We start from the raw sequence: 20,174 nt of genomic DNA, 5'->3' as shown, positions 1-20,174 counted from the left end.
GCAGGCTGAAGGCTGGGAGCAGGGCAGGCAAGTGTGTTTTATGGCCTGGGAGAGAGCCCAGGTGCTATTTATAGCTCCTTAATCGGTGTTGCTAAATGGGGTCTAATGCAAGTCCCCTGGCAACCGCACAGCCCTACAGAGCGCCTCCCTCCCAGCCTCACTCCCTCCCTCTGCTGGCCTGAGGAGGAATCCGTGCCGCCTGTGTGCTCCGCAGCTGGCCGCAGGGTAGCTGGCCCTTCTGACTTCCTCCAGACACTGGCAGACCCTTTGCAGCCCTGCCTTGGGAAATATTTATTGTTCCACAACTTTCACTTCCATTAGGAATCTGGAGTCCTCAGGAGGCTGACTGTTCCCAAACAGGGACTGGATTCTGTCCCCAAACTCCCACCACCTCTCTCCAAACTCCCCATTAGAGTAGAAGGAGGGATGCATATGACAATATGTAAGTCAACATCCAATATTTTTGTAGACATTCAGAAAATCCTTTCCACTAATACCTCATGGTTAACACACAGTCTCACTAATTAAAACAGAGCAAGTTAGCCATTACTCCTGTTTCTGACAGCTCGGGAAATTGGTGCTGAGAATGGGAGAATCAAAGACATCCACTGCCAGACACTGTCATGGAGCTTTCTGGGTTCCATCTCGCTCAGTCTCTGCACAATGGGTCTTATAGAGAAGGAACCTGTATCAGTCAGGATAGGCCAGGTCTTGCTGCAGTAACAGACACCCCCAAATCTCACTGACTTCGAAGCCTGGTTTTCACCCCCTCTGTGTGCCTTTTGCTGGTCAGCTGGAGGATCTTCTTCTCAAGCTTCGTACCCTCACTTCATGTCCAGGGCTGGAGGAGCAGCCCCTAAAGGTCACTGATGGAGAAAGAGGGAAGGAAGCAAAACTTCCTTGCTGGCTCTGAAAGCTTCCAGCCAGCAGTGACACACATGCCTCTCATTGACATTTCATGGCCACATCTAACTTGGTAGAGACGCATAAACTGATCACATCCCTGGAGGGTGAAAGCTAGAATATGCGAGAACAACCTTAATGACTTCCATAGAAAATGGGAGGCCTATTTTCTATGGAAGTGCTTTGCCGGATCCCTTAGCTCCTAAGAGCAGAGCAGGGATTTGAATTCTCGGCTCTTCTCTGCCCACCCCCTCTCCCAAACCTGCTGTCTCCCATGCAGAAAGTGGCTGAAGACTCGGGCCCTAAAGTCCGGTCTTCAACTTGGATCCCATCTCCAGTGTTCGCCAGCCGTGGTCCCGGTTAGTCAAGTCACTGAACCTCTCAGAACCACATCTGCTAGTGAAATGAAGATACAAGTTCTGGACTCTGTTCTGAAAACCAGAATTTTATTCATAATTTGGGGCGAACTCATTTGACAGCAAGACTCAACGTGAACTGGTGTCGGCTATTTATAGGAATTCCTTGGTTCACTCGCTGTGAATATTCATAGGTTTCACTGGAGAAATATTAATGTGTTTGCAGGCGCTGCCCCAACCTTGGGGGATGCTATGCAGTGCACGACATGAGCAGCCTCATTTCTCCATTCTGGAACTTGATTTGTTGGGACAAGGGACCCCTAGCGCCTCTCTCAGAGACGAGGGGATCGGATCGAGGAGATGGTGTGTCAAAAAATTCTGAGCACAGAGCCAGGCGTGCAGTGAGTGCTTGGTACTTGGTTGTTTTGGCCCCCAGGTTGGACCGATGAGGCAGGCGGGCACTGTGACAGTCTGCCTCGTATTGCTGAAACCCAACCAAGGAAAACGTGGGAACGCTCCGGTGTGCACAGAGCTGAAATCAGCAGCTCTCCCAGTTTCCTGGGTATTCTGTCGTAGGACTCACGGTTCTATAGGGCGTCATTAAGCCTTGAGTGTGTTTTTGGAACGATTCACTCAGACAGCAAATGGGATGTTTGTGAAGGTCCTTGGAAAAGACAAAGTGCTTTGTAAGTGTAAGCGCTGTATTCTCACATTTATTATATTTAAACCAAAAGAGCGAGCCCTTTCTGTCGGCGAGTCTGCGGTTTCGGCACATCATTCACTCCAACAGGCTTTTCCTTGGAAGACCTCAGAGCCATGCCCCACCATGGGAGCCCGAGGTGCCCTTCCACCAGAGCAGCTTCTCTTTTTGTCTGCCAAACAGACCCCGGTTCTCTTGCAGTGTCACTGGGCAAAAGGGTTCCACGTCTCGGAAGAGAAACCAACTTTCACTCCACATCTGGAACGCGCAGCCCAGAGTGGCATAGGGAGGTGGGTGGGACTGCCCGTGACCTTGACCACTACCCAGCTCCCAGGCTCCCTGGGCAGTAGGGACCTCCCTAGGACTCACATGCCTCATCCCCTCTTCTGTAAAGGAAGAGATGAGGGCCTGTTGTCAGGATGAGCTAATTTGTGGAAAGTTCTTTAACCAGCGCCTGGGGCGGGGACCCTCCCGAAAAGCTGGCTGCTGTGCATATTTTCTTACCATGACCATCCATCAGTGACCCCACACGGGTTTCAGGGGTACCAAACCCTGCTCCCTAAGCCCCCAGAGTGACTGAGGAGGGCTTTCCTCACTGCATACGCCATGGGAAGGTGGTGCTCCTCGTATTGGCTGTGCAGGCCCAGGGAGAAGGTGCATCTGAAAGTCAGAGAGGACCCCTGCTCCTGGGGCTGGATGATGACTGCTGTTACCCAGGGCCAAGGAGACCCTAGTCTGTGTTCCTCTGGGAAATTGGTTCTGCCACTACCTGAACTAGGGTATTGTTCTGCCTTTTTCCAGTTCACACACACACACACACACACAAACAGAAAAAGTTGATTTTATCTGTCATTTTTTCTCTGCTGGTACATTTTTGTCCATAAACCTCTAATGTCTGCTTTTCCTTGTTTGGAGTAAAATAAGAGATAAGATGTTTGAGTTTATGGAAAAAAATAGATGTAGGCATGTCAGGTGTTCTGGGTGCTGAATAATGTCCTGTGAGGCGAGGAACCTACAGCCCAAGGGCTCCGCCCAGACTCTCTGGGTGACCCTGGAAATCTCATCCTGCTCTGCTCCTGAGTCCCCTCACCTCTGCAGTGGGGGTAACAAAGGTCCCCACCTCACAGGGTGCTGTGGGGACTGAACGAGTCACTGTGGGTGAAGTGCTAGGCACAGACACCCAACCCCCTCTGCGCAAAGTGAAGTGGGTTGGCTGTGTGTCTGTGGTGACAGTGTTGCCACTAGTCTCTGGTGTCTCTGCAGTGCCCCCTAATGCCCAGGTGGTCACAGCAGCCCATGCAAGGAAACTGGGGGTCTTGGACTACTAGTCGGGTGGGGACTCCCATCATCGCACTCAGAACCACGTCTAGACACCACAGAGAGAGAAGAGGGGTTTTAGTGCTGTCCTGACTTTGTCCCATAGTTAGAGAGCTAGTTAGACTCGTTCCCAACAAAGACCAGTGATGACACTCTCGGCTCCTGTAGAGCTTGTGCTTCTGTGGTTGATATTCTAGACACCCCAGAAGGGCTGCCCCCCAGGGAACAGCGGGGGGCCAACTTCCAATAAAGGTGGCCGATGGGCTTCACCCTGCAACAGGAGCCACAGTGTCAGCTGAGGGTGCCTAGGCCTAGAAATATTCTGTGGGTCACACCAAACCTAAGTGTCACATAAAAAAGTCAGCATTTCTAACCTTTTTGGAAGAGCAGGAAATCTGGTAACACCAGGAGGATGTTCCTGCCAGGAGCTAAGTTCTTTGGGTCTGCACAGGCCCCACTCCCCCTGCCCCCCAGGATTCACTGAGGTCCCTGCCTGGCCCCACCTACACTGGGGTTTACGACCTCTGGTCTCAGATGCAAACATGTTTGTGCCACCTGAGCTGGTTCTCCTCTGTGCATTGGCCATGAACTGTTTTAGAAGTTACCTAACACAAGAAACCATCTGCTTAAAACAAGAAGTGGGAATAGAGTCAGAGCTGCCCACCTGCCGGCCCCTGTTCTGCACCATGGCTGCCAGCACACTGAAAATACTTACCCGCAGGCCTCGTGGCTCACCGTGTTTTAGTGGACGCGGTTCTCCTCTTCTGGAGCTATCCCATAAATACTGGTGCCTCTGTGAGTCCAACTGCATCCTTGGACTGACGTAGGGAGGGAGCTGGGGAGAAAACCAGGCGGACTCTGTCCAAGAATTCAGTTTACTCATCAGTTTTGCTTAACTTAAGAAAAACAAGCTCCCACCATCTCCTCTGGGCCTGTTTCTGAGCTCACACTTGGAAAGGTCAAGTAAACACAATAAATCCCTGAGAAGGCCTTCATGTAACCCCCTGGGGCTTACGCCATTCAACAGGAGGCTAGCACTGCCACCTTCCCTGGGGAGGAAGTGGGCCTGACCTTGGCTGTCCGCTGGACAGCCCAAGCCAGCGGGACCAGCTCACCTCAGTGCCTGAGGGGGAGCAGAGCCCAGGTTCCTTCGGGAAGGGGCTTCAGGGTGGTGGTTCAGATGGTCGGCCACAGGGGTTGGGAGGAAGACCCCCTCGCAGAGTCGGAATCCCAGGAGAAGCCGGGCAGATTGGACCCATTAGTAACTGTCCTCCGTCAGCAAGGTCCTGTACTGTCTGGGCCACTCAAGCTCACCTGTGGCTTGTGTCCCCTCCAGTCCCTTTAGGGATCTCCCCTGCCCAGGAAACTGGGAGCACCACCACGTGGAACAGGGCAGGGGGACCACTGAGACTGGCTAGCAGAACCCATGGGGCTGCTGGAAGGGTGCCCTTTACAGTGACTGGCACCTCACCTTCGCCCCGCCCCCTCCAGAAGAGCCACAGCGGAGAGTGCGTCCCAAACCACACTGCCCGAGTCCCGAGCCCAAGTCCATTTTCATCACTCCACTGTGGACTTAAGCCAGTTAATTGACCTCTCTGTGCCTCCATTGGCTCCAGTAATTGGACATCCATGATGGTAACCACCTCCTGGGTTGCTGTGAGGATCAAGTGCTTGCGACAGACGTGGGACGTCCTGCGTCCCGCTATAGCTCTTCACGTTCTTCTTATTATTATTGCCAAAAATTCAGCTGAAGAATCCAGTAAGAGCCCCCAAATGGACACTTGAGACATGCTGACACTCCAGGTTTCCCCAGTGGTGTCTCAAAGGAAGATCCTCAGCAGTAAAAGGGGCTGGTGAGTGGGGCTGATGGGTGGGGCTGGAGCCCCGGGTCCCCTGGGTGCAGCTGCTCTGACCTGCCCAGACCCCTGCTGGCCATGACCTGGTTCTCAGCACAGAGGCGTCCTCGCGGGGTGTCTGGTCCTCAGTTTCTATGCCAGCTGCCTCTTTTTTCACTTTGTCCCCAGGGACACTAATGCCCTGTCATTGGCTGATTGTCCACCAAGGTCAGGGCCTTGCTTGGCATCTTGACCCTGCCCCTCGCCCCTCTTCCCACGCTCCCCACTCCCAGAGGAAGCAGCTGCCCTGGAAAGCCAGGCCTGGGCTCTAGGCCTTCACTCCAGGTCTGGGCTGTGCCTCCTCCAGCGTCCGTCGCCCTGCAGGGTCTCCATGATGACACCAACGTCAGTTGCTGTGGTCCCCCGTCTGGCCAGGCTCTGGTTCGATTTTGATGGGGCCGACTCATGACTGTCCTTGTTCACTCTTGCTCCCTCCCTCTCTGGGCTTGACTGACCTTCGGATGCACAGCGTCAGGTTAAACAGGACCCTCGGTTACAGGGCACTGCTGCTGTCGGTCCCACCCACGGCCCCCTCTCAGTCTAACATTTTTTATCTGCTCCTTTATAGCTGAAGGGGCATTTCTGAATCCGCCACGCAGCCCAAAGGCTAGACCTTGACGCTGAACTTCCCCTGCACTCCCGTGTCGAGGTCACCACTCCCTGAGTTTTGAACTTGGAGTTTCTTTTCCTTTGCTCTGTTTCTTACAGGGTTTTCATGTGCGTGTGCCTCAGCAGTGCTTTGATTTTTCTGTTGACCCTAATTCATAAACTCTTACTCCAGTTCCTCCCTGGTCACTACTGTCCACTCAAGTAACGTGCCAGCTAGTGGCACACCCAGCTGCCCCACGCTTCACGTTCTTCTTTGGGAGGGGTGCACCCTGGAGATGGGGCCCCTTCCTTGAGGACCCTGGCCCCGTCCTGGGTGGGTGGGTGGAGCACAGCTGTGTCTGCAAGCACTGTTCTGCCCCGTGTCTGGCCGCTCAGGGTGGGGGTGCTTCTTCCACTGTCTGAGGGACAGCCAGTGGTTCCAGGGCTGCAGGGGCAGAGGAAACTGGGGAGATGCATGTGCAGGGTGCATGCCAGCAGAGACACCCCCGCTCCAACCCCCGGGCGACAGGGCTCCTTCTCTAAGGCCAGGGTGACCAGCCATCAAGCAGCTCCCTGGGGCAGGCTTCGAGTTGCATTCAGTTGGATTTGGGGTACTTTTTCAGCTGGGGCAGGAGCACCCCTCTGCCCGACAGTGGAGCTGGTGCAGCCCGTTACTAATCCATCTGCTAAGGGAACCCTGCTGAAGGGACCCAGCTAATTTAAGGTAGAATGAAAGGGCTACTTAAAAAAAAAAAAAATTCACTACCTGCCTCAGAGGAGCCGGGCTGTCCTCTGCAGAGATGAAGGCTCACTTCAGCTGCCCCATCCCCAGACCTTCGGCTTTGATTGCTGTTGCAGCCACAATACCCACTGCGGAGTGGCCAGGGCTGGGAACCGGTTGCCCACAGCACCCCAAACCACCACGGACGGGAGATGATCCCACAGCAGCCCAGGGTGGTCCAGGGTGGTCCAGGACTGGCGGGAGGCTGGGGAGGAAGATCGTGTTTCCCAAACACCAAGGCAGGACAATGAGATCTGGGGTTGTCCCAAAGAATCCTGGGGCTCAGTCCACCATGGTGATGAGAGGGCTGAAAGCCCATACCAGGGAGGTCTGCTGTGGGGTAAGTGGTGTGTTTTGGGGGGATGGGGACCCAAGGCTGCTCTGCATAGTGGAGTCAGGGGGTGACCAGGGGGCTGGACATGAAGACAAGAGCTCAGACCCAACACAGTTGTGTAGAGGCGAAAGGGCTCAGGGGGTCGGACTTAGAGGGCCAAGGAAAGGCCGGGAGTGTGTCTTGGCATGGCCCACAGGCAGGAAGGGGAACTTGGTTCCACTCACAGCATATCGGGGTGTCTGTAAGGCACCCCATGGCCCAGGCCTGTCGAGCACCATGTCAGAATCACTGGGGATCCTGTCACAGTGCTGACTCTTGTGCAGTGGGGCTGGGTGGGGCTCAGGGTCCTGCGTCTCAGGGTCCCTGATGAAGCCAGTGCTGCTGGCCACTGACCGCTGGGCAGGGTTGAGGAGAATCCCAAAGCAGAGCCAGCCCCGGCAGAAGTCCATGTGACAAGGGCCCTCATTTGTATAAGAGTAGGAGCTAAGTACATGTGGAATTGGGGACGTCAAGCTGAGCAGCAGTCAGAGACTCTCCACAGGGGGTGACGTCCATCTGGGAACAGCAGAGCCTTGCCAGGGGAGCACACAGTCCGTCGTACACGGTGGGCATCCTTAAGGAGCTTAACGCAGGGGCGGTGTCTCCGTGTGAAATGAGGACACTTAGGACACTTGGAAGCGATAATATTGGCTCCGAGGATTAGCCATGAGGGCTGCCAGTTGCTGGGCAGATTCCTTGCATCTCTTTGGGTCAGGCCGTGTGGCCTTTGCGGGAGGTGGCGGTGTGGCAGTCTCTGTGAGCAGTTCTGTCAGAAGACACAGGTGCACAAGGTCCCCTCCTTGGTGACCTCCCAGCTGTATTCTTTTATTTTTGTTGAGGATTTGAAAAAAATGATTCCATCTCGATTCTGACAACATTCACGGGCGTGTCCTGTCACTTCATTCGGATCAGAATTTAGGGACATGAAACTAGCCGAGGAGAGATCTACCACGGTGCCTTTGCAGAGTGCTGCCATTTCGAGAGCTGATTGTTCCGACTTCCACAGGGATGTCTTGGGTTGCAAGCGGATGAGCAGAACTGCGCTCTTTCTATTTCTCCTCAAGTGACTTCTCAGGACAGGCTACGTCCTTCTCTGCTCTCCCCTCATGCACCCACCGTCCCTCCCATGCATGCAGGGATGGCTGGTCAGCCTCAGGTGGGGGCTTCCTTATGGCCGCCGGGCAGAGTGAGGCCCGAAACCACAGGGTGCCTGGCTTCTCGCCTCTCCCAGGCCCACCTCACTCTGGGAACCTGGTGACGGCCTGGCAGGTGGGGGGCACTGCCTCTGTGCTGGGGTGGCTACCCCCCAGGAGAGGGTCTCAGTAGAGCGAAGCGTGTGTCCCAGCCTGTCCTGGGGGACGTCTATTCACACCTGTCAGGTGGCACCACAAGGTCGTCGGTTGCTGTTGTTGTTTTTAATAAATTATTATTGAGGGACACGAGTCTTTAGGATTTGCCCCTCCAGGACAGAAATCAAAAGGTGCATTCTGAGAGGAAAAAAGGTCTCGAAGCCTGGTCTGGGGTGGGGGCGTCACAGTGGTGGCCCCCTGGTCTGTGCTCCATTGCAAGACCCCCTGGCTGGGGAGTGGACAGGGCCCCAAAGCCAGACACACCCGACTCTGAACTAGGCTCAGCCCCTCTCGCTGGCTGTGACATGGCTGGTGGGGGCCCCTGGCCATGGGTGGCCTGGGTCCAGAGCACCCAGCCGGACGTGGCATGCTGACACAGGCCTCCCATCCTATGGGGGTGACCAAGGTCAGCCAGCCCACCCTCCCACCACCCGTGAAGGGGCAGCGCGGCCCTGGCTTCCTGAGAACCGTCCTGTGTTCCTCAGGAGGCTCTCATCTGTGGGGTGTCCCTCCTGCCAGGGCCTCACGCGCCATGTGTCATCCCTTCCCACACAGAGCTCCTCTCCATGTCCTCCCACACAGACTGGCCCGTCCCCGGGAACTCACCCTCTGTGGAGGAGATAGAAGTATCGATGGCCAGGGACAGCCCAGGACAGAATGAGCCCGGGCTTGGGGAGCCCAGGGAGAGGTGGGGGGCAGAGTGACTGGGGGACCCTAGAAGGCCTCTTCAACCTGGATGGGCCCCGATCCATGTGGCCGCCAGCTCCTCTGGTGGCCCAGGGGCTATGGTTTGGTCAGCTTTCCACTGCTGTGACAAAAAAAAAAAAAAAACCTGACAAGAAAATCAGAGGAGGAAAGTTTACTAGGGGGCTCACGGTTTCAGAGGCCTCAGTCCACAGAAGGCCGCTCCCTTCCCCGAGCGGAGGTGAGGAGGACATCATGGTGGGCGAGTGTGGCGGAGGGAAGCCGTCCACGTGGTGATCAGAAAACAGAGAGCAAGGACGAAACATAAACCTAAAAGCACTCCCCCAGGGACCCAGCCACACCCCACCTGCCTGCAGTGACCACCCAGTTAATCTCTATCCGGGGATTAATCCACTGATTGGGTCGCAGGGTCACAACCCAATCACTTCACCTCTGAACCTTCTTGCGCTGTCTCACAGGAGCTTTTGGGGGACGCCTCGTGGCTAAGCCACACCAGGCGGTCCGGCTGGCCCTGGGAGGAGTCATTCGGCTCTCAGTGAAGTCCAGGCCCTCCGTGGGCCCATCACAGCCCTGCCGAGCACCATGGCCCTCCCTGTCCACCTTGGCCTTCCCAGGGTCTCAGGTGATGCACACAGCATCACAACGTGTGGATGGGTCTGCCGAACACTCCCAGCACCCACAGACACCTGGCTAAGGTACCTCAGGTACAGCCCCTGCTCCCAGTAAGGTGAGGAAACTCACATTTTTTTTTTTAAACAAACCAGATCTTCTCCACCAATTTGTCATTGTTTCCTCAAAATATCATCTGGGAAAACTCTGAATTTTCTCCGATGTTAAACACAAAAGAGAATTTTAAAATACCCCTTAGAGGGGTGACTTTGAAACCAATAAACAGCCTTCTCACCCTGTGGTGCAGCCAGTTCATCCTCTAAAGCTTCATCCTCCTCCTTGTGGCCATCCTAGACACCCGAGGCTGGGCTAGGTGCCTTCTCCTGGCTCTGCCAGCTCCCCTCAAAATTTCTTCTCCTAATCACAGCCCCCTCTAAAGTATCCCCAGCTATTTAGGTCTCCCCAGGCTGCCTGAGCCCCAGGAGGCTCCATGTGCCCAGGTCCTGCAAATGTATGAGACAGCTTTCCGTCACTGTGATAAAATACCTAAGACCATCAACTTGTAAGATAGGAAGGTTGGCTTTGGTTCATGGTTTCAGAGGTTCAAGTCCATGGTTGCCTGGTCACATTGCTTTGGGGCCTGTAGTGAGTCAGAACATCATGGCAGGGAGCCATGTGCACTCTTGAGTTCAGAGTGGGGAGGGTCCCTGAGGATGGCGGTCGGGACCTGAGTGACGACAGGGTTGTCCTGCGGAGGATTCGCCACTGGGGGAGGCAGGTGTGGGTGGAAAGGTCCAGGAGGCCAGAAGTTAGAAGATGTCATCCGTCAGGAGTAGGGAGGGGACCGAGCCAAGTGGCGGGTGCCAGAGGCAGTGGGACTGTCACAAGCAGACGGTGGCACAGCTGGGTGAGGCAGTGCAAGGAGGTCGCGTCCCGGGGAAGGCAGAGGGCAGTGGTCTCCTGGGAGGGGACGCAGGTCCAGCTAAGGCCGAGGGGAGGGAGCACTCAGGAGGCCGGGCAGGAGGACAGTTTCCTGTGTGAGCAGCTGTTCCAGAGGCTCAGGGGAAGGAAGGTCTGAGTGGGGGGAAGACGGGGACAGGGTAGGAGGCAGGGAAGCACAGCACCATGGGGGACGGCTGGTGACGGCTCGTACAGAAGTGACAGCTTTGGGAAGGAGGTTCTCCCAAGCTTTGAGATGTCAGGGATCGTCCTGTGGATCCACGACTCCCCTCACTTCAGCAGTCCGTTCTCGCTTCTCTTCCGGAAGTGGTCCCGTCCTGTGGCTCGGTTTCCTTTTTCATGTGGCTGGAGCACCTCCTTGAGTAGCTCTCAGACCAGGTGGGTAGAGGCTCTTTCAGAGCCACAGGGCCATCTGAACAGGTGGCCTCGGTGTGCTCTGCAGCAGGGTGGCTCTTCTTTGCCTGGGAGGACTACGAGTCTTTGGTTGAGAATATTGCTGGACACACTTACTAGATATGGAGACAGGGAGCTTGTGGGCGGGCCGGACCCTCAGGTTCTTCCTCTAAATAGACGTGTCCTTCCTTTCCCATCGGGAGCCCCCACCTCTGCTGTTTGTGCCTCCGCTGGATCTCCAGGCTGAGCATGTCCTCCACAAAGGCTGCCCCCCAAACAGAGCTGCTTCAGCCTTCCGCAGGGGCAGAGACGGCAACACGGGTGCCCCCAGTGTTGGGATTACAGTTCCCTGGCTGTCACCCCAGTGTTTGCTCCATGGAGCTTGGAGCTTCTCAGGGCTCCTGGAAGGGGGGACCTTGCTCACCCTGGTGGACGTGCTCCACCTTCCTATCCCACCTGCTTCCTGCCCCCCTGGAATTGAAGCAGTTACTGGTCTGCCAAGCGCCTCCAATAGGCATGCGCACACCTTCCCTTCATTCCAGGGAGATGCTGGGTGTCAGGGGTACAGGTGCGGGTCCTGGCTGCTCCCTTGAGCCCACTGCCACTGTCTGTCAAACAGGCCACACGGTTGGGTGGAGAACTCTGGGGACATGTTCAAGCGCTCGCTGTTCTGGGCCCTCCCTTGGGGTTTCCCACGCCCCTCTCTGCAGCGGCGCTGGGAGGCTGTGCGTTATTTAGGGCTCTTTTCCCCTGGACACTCCTCTGTGCACACGGAGGAGCTCAGAGCCCTCTTTCCAGGCAGGAGTGACAGCCCCTCCTGGGCCGGGCACCATCTGTGCCCATGACGCTCGCTGGCTCGCAGGTCATGCGAAGACGCTGTGGCCTCGGAGGACTCCTAGACCATTTTGCTGGGGAGCAGAGAAGCTTGTCCCAGGAAGACGCTCACATTCCAAGTGCTCTCTAGACGCCAGTGGGGGTCTCCGCTGGCCGCGCCAGGGCCGCCGGACCAGGAATGCGGTATTTGAGAAATAGCCTTATTGCAGCTAATGATGCACCTGCCCGTTTGCATGATTAAACAGCTGGGCTGGGTTGACACGGGACAGGTAGACCCAGAGGACAGAGGAGCCAAGTCACCCGGGGAGGAAGTGGCACTTGATTCGAGACAAGGTGTGCCCCTGGCAGGAAGTGCAGGGAGGGCGTTCTAGGCAAAAGGAACAGCAGATGGGCCGGGGCTGGGGAGCAGCCCTCTGAGTCCTCAGTCGTGGACACCAGGTCTGTGGATAAGAGAGCAGCGCTTCTGACGCGCAGTGTGTGTGTGAGGACCGCGTGTGTCTTCTCGCTTATGTTCCTCAAAACACGCAGTGCCCAGGTCAGCTGAGTCCCTGTTCCAAAGCTGTCACTCAACTCCCTTCCCATCTGCTGGCGCTTGTCCAAAATCCCCCACCTGGGAATTTCACATTTGGACCTTAAGAAGGTGGATCTGTTTTCAAAATGTGAATATGGGGGTGAGGGGAGTGGGGTGCCTCATATCTTGGCTCACCCCATGGCAGGCAGGAAGCCCTCAGAGGGCCTGGGGACACGGGAGGCCATCACAGCTGCAGACATTCTAGCCACATGAGCTGACCCCCCATTTCATGGATGGCAAAGCAGAGGCCTTGGAAGTCCTGGGTGGTTGGCCTGGGGTTGTGCGAGGGGTTAGTGGAGTAAGACTAAGGAGAATTCAGGCCACCCAAGAACTTGGGACATGATGGCCTTGTGACATTCTCAGCACAGGACCAGACATCCGGCCCTGGCTCCAAGAAATCTTCATCAAGAGCAGAACCTTGTTTTCAATTAGGGTGACACATCGGAGGCGTTTTAGAAACACAGTAAGGAACCATGACCATTTTTTAAGGGCACCTCTTGGGCTGGTGGCCTGAGATGAAGCCTGGTGCCTGTTGGGTCACACCGCGGTCACCACGGCCCACGGATGGAGGTGTTGCTGTCCCATTTTACGGATGAGAAACACGAGGCTCTGAGAGGCGCTGGCCGTCTCTGGCCACCCAGATGGAAGTGGAGGGGATTCCAGGTCGAGGCACTCAGTGGACGACGAGGCTGTTGACTGAGTTTGTTTTGAAGTCTGGCGTGAACAGCGCACAGATCTTAAGGCTGCTGCTTCGTGGTGTCCACAAACCAGACCCAGGGGTGTTCCCAGATTGGAGTCAAGGGGCAGGTCCAGGCCCTCCCCACACTGCTCCCCAGGGGCTCCTGCCCTAAGTCTGTCACCCCACTTTTGAACTCTACGCAGGAGTTGCACAAAATGCCCTTTACGTTCCCCCGGCATTGTGTGGGCTCCCCATGTCCCCACCTGCCGGGGGTTCCCTCCCCTCATGGCTGGCTGGGGTCCTGTCAGATGGAGACATGCACTTCATGTCCACCTGGAGGGACAGCAGACCGCTACCCTGACTGGGCTCTGTGCAGTAATTCAGGACAGGGGGGCGTGGTGGTCCGGAAAGTGGCCAGAGCTGGACAGTGAGGCTGGGAGTTGTGTCACAGTCTGCCAGGAGCCCAGGACACAGGTGACCGACCCTCCTTCATCAAGGCCTCCTTCTATAATTACCTGGTGTGCGCCTCCAAATGTAGGCTGTGCAGCTCTGGACAAGCCTCCCTACCTCTCTGAGCCTCAGTTTCCTCTCTGTAAAGCAAGAATGAACCGGTCACATTAACCTTACAGGATTGTTTTGAGACCTCAATGAGACAAACCTAGCATAGCAATGGGGACAGAACAGGCACTCAATAAATGCAGTTAAGAAATAACACAAGTTCCACTTTCCATTTGTCTGGATTCAACTCCTGGCTGTGCATCCTTAAGCAGGTGGCTCACTCTCTCTCTGTTTCTGCATCATCCCCCTTAAAATGGCGTAATTGTTCCAACCCCAAGGGGTTATTGTGATGAGTCTGGTATGTACATGTGTGTGAGTTGGTATAAATAAAGAGCTTTGTAAAGTGCCTGGTCACTTGATAAGCCTTCAGTAAAGACAGCTACAAGTATCTTTCCTCCTTCATGCTGCCTAGTAAGAAGTAGCTGCTCATTAAATAAGCACTGGCTGGTTTTCTTATTTCCCCAACACCCAGCAGCACACAGCAGACACTGGGGCTGCAGGAACCAAAAGGAGATGGTGGGACTTGCGGCAGGGAGGATCAGCTCCTGGCAAGATGTTGAACACAGGACTCAGTCAGGGGAAGGGAGGGGCCCACAGGGGCTTGATTGGCAGGGGCACTGCAAAATTTGTTCTGGAACCATGGTGGGGGCAGGGAACAGTGATATTGCTGGAGGAGAGATGGGGATGCTCTGAGTGAGGGGTGAGGGGGCCTGGGCACTGACCCTGTGGCTGGGGTGAGCAGTGGGCCTCTGGGTCTGGAAAGAGGGCATGCCCAGATCCCCTGACTAATCTCTTGTTGTATGAGGAGCAAAAGAAGTTAGGCTGGCACAGTGATGCACACCTGTAATCCCAGCCTCTCGGGAGGCTGAGGCAGGAGGATCGCAAGTTTGAGGCCAGCCTCAGCAAATAAGCGAGGCCCTCAGCAACCGAGATCCCGTCTCAAAAAATAAAAAGGACTGGGGTCGTGGCTCAATGGTAGAGTGTCACTGGATTTAATTCCCAGTACTGCAAAAAGAGAAAAAGAGAGAGAAATGATAGTGTTTGAAGCCTCTAGGACTTGGGGTCTTTGCTCCAGTTGAGGGGAGCTGAATGTAGGGTGTGTGGCTTCTGTCGCAGCACCAAGTCCCACCTCAATCCTGACAGCTCCCCTCTAACCTCTGTGGCTCTAGTCAATGAAAGTCCCTGTGAACCACGCTCTTGACCACATTCCTGTCCCCTGTGGTATCATTTATTCCTGTGATAACTCCTGAGTTGGTGCTCACTGCTTACGGTTTGAATGCTTTTAAAATATCACTTGGAATATTTTTAAAATATCACTTATTCTGTTACCAAACAATTGTTAAGATGCAGGTTCAAGCCTCGGGCATGTTCTTGGGGTGCAGGAAAATGAGGCCTGTGCAAGCCACAGGGGACAGCAGGAGACCATCTTCACTCCCCATCCAGCCAGTGCCTGCTGGCCAGCACTGTCCCTATCCCCACAGCCTCTCCCATTCTCTGCCCCTGGGCCTTTGCCTGTTCTGTCTGCTGACCACCTTCCTACCTCCATGTGCTCGCAACTCCTATCCACCCTTCAAAACCCCGTTCAGATGTCTTCTCTTGGAAGTTTCCAGTAGAGCTGCCTCCACCCAGGAAGTGCCCCCCGTTTCTGCCCTGTGCATTTAGGAATATTGCCCTCTGTCAAAACCCTTCCCCTGTTTAAATCCCGGATGGGCGCCCTCCCTTACCTCCAGGGCTGCCTGAGCCCTGTCTTGGTCATCTCCATATCCCCAGGGCCAGTTAGAGGGCCTGGAAGAGAGGGAGTGCCCAATCCAGGTGCGGCAGTAAGCCTCAACTTGGTGTCATCGGTCCTCTGTCCAAAGGTTCTGTCACTTATGGATTTGCGTGTATTAATTTTTCCAGAACCAGTTGTTAAGAGGAAAATGAGACGACGCGCCCCTCCTCTGACCAGCACAGCCAGCGATAGGGGAAATTGATCTTTTTTTTTTAAAAAAAATATTTATTTTTTACTTATTTTTTTTTTAGATGGACACAACATCTTTATTTTTTATTTGTATGTGGTGCTGAGGATCGAACCCAGCGCCCCGCGCGGCATATGCCAGGCGAGCGCGCTACTGCTTGAGCCACATCCCCAGCCCGGAAATTGATCTTTTTAATTTAACTTTATTTATTTATTTGGAGATGGGGTCTGAAGGGACACTCTGAGTATCAGGGACTGCTGTGCCCACGGCCTGACCGGCTTCTGGAGGAAGCGGGGCTGCAGACCCAGCCAAGGCCGTTCTCTGTCCCCCTCTGCAGTCAGGGGCGTCTTTACGCAGAGTCAGGACACCCTCAGCGCCTGCTCCAAAGCGCGCTCATGGAACTCCAGTCACCCCTGCCATGGGCACTGGGTCTTTACTTTCTTCCTCCTTGTTTTCTTTTCTCCCTCTCTCCTCCCTCTCTCCCCCCCCCCTCCTCTTTTTCTTTCTTTTTGTTTTTTAAATAGCATGAGTCACCCCTGTTGAGGTGGTTCCATGCTCCTTTGTTCGTGGGCTTCGTTCAAGTAGGATCCACACCGTCGCGGTCTCCAGCTCGCTGGACCCCGACGGCCAGCGCAGGGGCGGGGCTGGGCAGCGCGGGGAGCTGCGCTGGGCTCTAACCTCTGCCTCTCACCTCTGCCCTCTCGTTGCAGCCGAGCCCCTGCCACTCATGGACCTGTGCCGGAGATCCATCCGCGCCGCCCTGGGCCGCCGGCGCCTGCAGGACATCGGGTCCCTGCCGCTGCCGCAGTCTCTCAAAAACTACCTGCAGTACCAGTGACCCAGCGCGGTGGCCGGCCTATCCGCCGGCCACGGTCACGCAGCCCGCGCAGGAGGGGTCCGAAAGGCCAGGACGTCGGACAAGTTCGGACAAGAATCGTCTGTCGCCGCAGGTTCGGCTGCGCCTGGAGCGGCCCTGCCAGTCGACTCCTCCCTAAGGCGCTGCCACTCACCCACCCGCCGGGACGCGGTGGCCCCCGGTACTGATCGGTACTGATGGCCGCTTCCTATTCAAGAGAGTGAGACTTCTGCTCCGTGTCCCCTGCAGGCAGGGTCAGGGGAACCGGGCCAGGGCTGAGAAGAAGGAGGGAAGTCGCTGCCCACACCCCTCCTGGCCCCACCTCTGGCCAAGGTTAGCAGGATTGTCACACCAGTTTAGGACTTGAGGCCACTTTGAGAGATTATTCCCCAGGGATGCCCAACAGCAGAATGGACGAGTGGACAAAGCAACTTTAGACGCCTCCTGCTTACCTCTTGACGTTGTTTACTCGCCCCCCCCCACCACGCCCTCATCCCACTGAGGTACAGCTCGGCTGTCCCCTCTGTTCAGGGAGGATGCTTCTGACAGATTCTCCCAGGACAGTTTAGCCTCGGTGATGATGATTATCTTAAGTTGTGTTTGCATTTTAAAAGAGGAGTGTGTGGAGGACAGCCCATAGTCTACAGGTGCTAAAGGGGACAGAGGCATTGTGACACCCAAGTCTGATGAGGTCCTGGGGCTGAGCTGCCCTCCCAGGGCCTCTAGGCTGCCCACCCTTCCCGGTGCAGCCTGGCTGTCGCTGTAGCAAAGCCATCCATGAGCGAGTTATTTTTTCACTTCTTGAGAAGAGTCCCACAGGTTTGTTTCCTGTTTCAACCTGTGTGTGGCGCGCTGTTTATTTATCAGTCTGGGACCTAGCGGGTACCTGGAGGGTGGATGTGGGGGCGCCCTGCTCAGCCACCCATGGGAGTCTGTCCCCCTGCAAAGCCGTGCTGCTGCTGCTGCCCCCACTGTCCGGCATCTCTGGTGTGTTTCAGACGCTCTGCACCCAGACTCCTTGGTAACTGGAAATTGTCACAGCAGTGGGACACCAGAGCCCCAGTTGGCACTGCCTCCCCACCACCCACGTCAATGTGAACTTGACCATGAATGAGGAGCGTTTCTAATAAAGTTTGCAGTTCAGTCCTTCAGCTGTGAAGTGTTCTCTGGGGAGGGGCAGGAGAGCGCCTTCCATCTCTGGCTGGTCTATCCTCAGTCCCACAGAAGCCAGGCGTGACAAGCTTCTCCCGGAGCCCCTCATCTCCTCTGGGTATGGTCCCTGCTGCTCCCAGACCCCAGTGATCCCAGGCTTCCCCTGGAGGACCATAGAAAACCAACTCAGCTCCCGATGCCAGGGCTGTGATGCCCAAGGGGTCCAGGGGCAGGCAGGGCAAACCCTATGGGCCACCTGTAGACCTGGAGGTGGGACTGGATGTGGCCCAGACAAGTGTACATCCTCACCAAGAACCATACAAATTGCTGAAGGGCAAGTGTGAGGCAGCACCAGGCTCTGGCAGGTTAGGAATCAAGGTCAGGCTGGGGTCAGGGTCAGGCGAGGGTCAGGGTCAAGACTGGCTCTGCATTCATTCATTAACACCAGCCAGCAACGTGCACTGTGCCAGCCTCCAGGAGCCATACTCCAGCCGATGGATCCCTTCCGGGGGAGACCTCTTAGTGCAGCCTCAGAAGGCAAGACAGCTCAACCCTGGGTGGGGGAGGTGTGTGAAGGAAGGCTTCCTGGAGGAAGAGGCCCTTTCCAGACTGCTATTTTAAGGGATGACACCCCTCCTGGGGACAAGGGAAAAGAACCAGACTTGTGGCACCTGACCCCAGGGGCAGTATTCTTTCCCATCTACCCTCAGTCTGGGCTTGGTCTCCGTCTTGGGGTAGCTCTTTGTAGGAGTTGCAGGCAGAGGCAGGGCCTCAGTCTTTGAGGTCAGGAAGCCTGTATTGGAGTCCAAGTGACCTTGGTAGGTTGTTTTCTCCTCTGCATAGGGAGGTGGACCAGGTAGCCAGTGACTGAGGACCCATCCTGTTCCAACTAACGGGATCCCATCTCAACACCACTTTCCAACCTACATGTATGGGTCTTGGTTTCGTTTCCTAGCCTCACTGATGCCATTTCCCTCACCCCAACAATGTCCCCATCTCCTTCACCCACTCCAGGATCTGACTTGGATCGGCCCTCTTTCAGGAAGTCCTCCTTGATTACCCACCAACTCTTGCCTGCTCTGAGCAGTGAGCTCCTGCTTCCAGCCCAAGGATGCCTTTCCAAGTACCTAGGACTGTGCTGAGCACTTGGGCTGGAGCCCCTCTCTGCCCTATGGCCTCCTCTACCCAGCAAGCCCAGTGCCTCAGGAGAGCAGGGGTCCTGCCTGTACCCCCCACATGGCCCTGGACCAGACACTTGGGCTCAGGAAGGCCCGTGGAGCAGGAGTGTGTGGAAATGCCCTTGGGGCTGGGGTGCCCGAGTCCCAGGAAGTCCCCAGGGGGAGGAGCCCAAAGCCCAGGGCCTAGCCTTGAGATCCCTCAGGGTCTCCTGCCCTTTCATCGCCTCAGGTACTCATTGGGCATTTGCAAGCCCCCCCGCACTGTCCTGGGAACATGAAGAGGGACATCAGGCCCTGCTCTGTCAGATCACAGCTGGGGAGACCCAAGACGCACAGCAAAGGCTATGATGTTGGGAGGAGATGGGGCAGCCAGGGCTGGGCTGCAGAAGGACCCCTGCTCCTGACTGTGATCAGGGAGGGCTTGGGAGCTCTGAGTCCTGCCCAGTCATCAGGCAGGGGAGAGGGGAGGGGGCTCTCCAGTGGGGGAGCTTGGGATCCACCAACCTCCTCAAGGCGGGAGGCCCCGCACCCCAGTGAGCTGCACCAAGCTGAGGCTGCCATCCAACCCAGGCCCAGCTAAGCGCACTGTGGATGTGAGCCACACCTGCCGGGTTCCTGTGGATCAGCGCCCCGTGTGTGCACGCACACGTGAGCTCTCACACACGTGCACCAGGCTCCCAGGGTGTGGAAGGCATCCAAGAGCTTCTTGACCACCTTCCATCCTAACCCGGCCGCCTCCCATCCAGGGCATGTTCTCGGATTGGCCCCCCTCTTTGTGACCCATTTCTGGCAGGGGTTAATTCTGTTCCAGAATGCATATGGCGGGCACCAGGGGGCACAGTCTCCGCCTCGCCCTGTCCCTGGTGAGTTCCTGGTTCACTCTTTACCCATCTAATGCTTCCTTTTTCTGGGTAAAAGCCATCCCTCTTCTCCTTGCTTTTCCCATGGGTCATCTGCATTCAGGACTGGCCCCTTTGTGGGCCATCTTTCACTAAGAAATAAGGACTTCAACCCCTCACAATGACACACACACACACACACACACACACACAGCAGCAGCAGCAGCAGCAGGTAACAGGAAGCCCGGTTCTATGGCGATTGATTTGTGTCAGGGCAGCTGATTCTGCTCCCCAGGCCTCACCCCCAGTCACAGCCCCTGAACTGACAGGGGACCGTGTTGACTCCTCTTCTGGTGCCCGACAGGGTGGAAATGCCCAGTTTTAGCTGCAAACACAAGAGGCTGTTCTCGGGTTTCCTCCAGTCCTGGGGCCCCAGGCTCCTTCCAGTCTGCGGTGTGTTCTGCTGTCCTGCTTTGTGTGTGTGCACGTTTTAATAAAATTGATCCCGACAAAGAAAACTCAAGTCATTTAAAAGAAGTCCAGATGTCCGACTTCTCTTGGAAAAGAAGGAGAAGTGGCAAAGCCAGGCCGCATTCCTTCATGGTGATGTTGGCCACCGC

At 55.8% G+C, this 20,174-nt stretch overlaps 1 protein-coding gene across 1 annotated transcript in view; it reads left to right on the top strand.

The window, feature by feature from the left end:
• Spsb4 (splA/ryanodine receptor domain and SOCS box containing 4) overlaps positions 1-17,536 on the top strand; it is a gene marked incomplete at its 5' end in the record, with an annotated part of 55,939 nt that extends 38,403 nt beyond the window's left edge. The window contains one exon of the mRNA XM_048794509.1: positions 16,240-17,536. Within this exon, the coding sequence (XP_048650466.1) occupies positions 16,240-16,367 (128 nt within the window). The remainder of the gene's footprint in view (positions 1-16,239) is intronic.
• Positions 17,537-20,174: the final 2,638 nt, after the last annotated feature.

This window comes from Marmota marmota, unplaced genomic scaffold (genome assembly GCF_001458135.2).
Source record: "Marmota marmota marmota unplaced genomic scaffold, marMar, whole genome shotgun sequence".
In the NCBI taxonomy this organism is placed as follows: Eukaryota; Metazoa; Chordata; class Mammalia; order Rodentia; family Sciuridae; genus Marmota; species Marmota marmota.
This window is presented reverse-complemented; position numbering and strand designations above follow the sequence as displayed.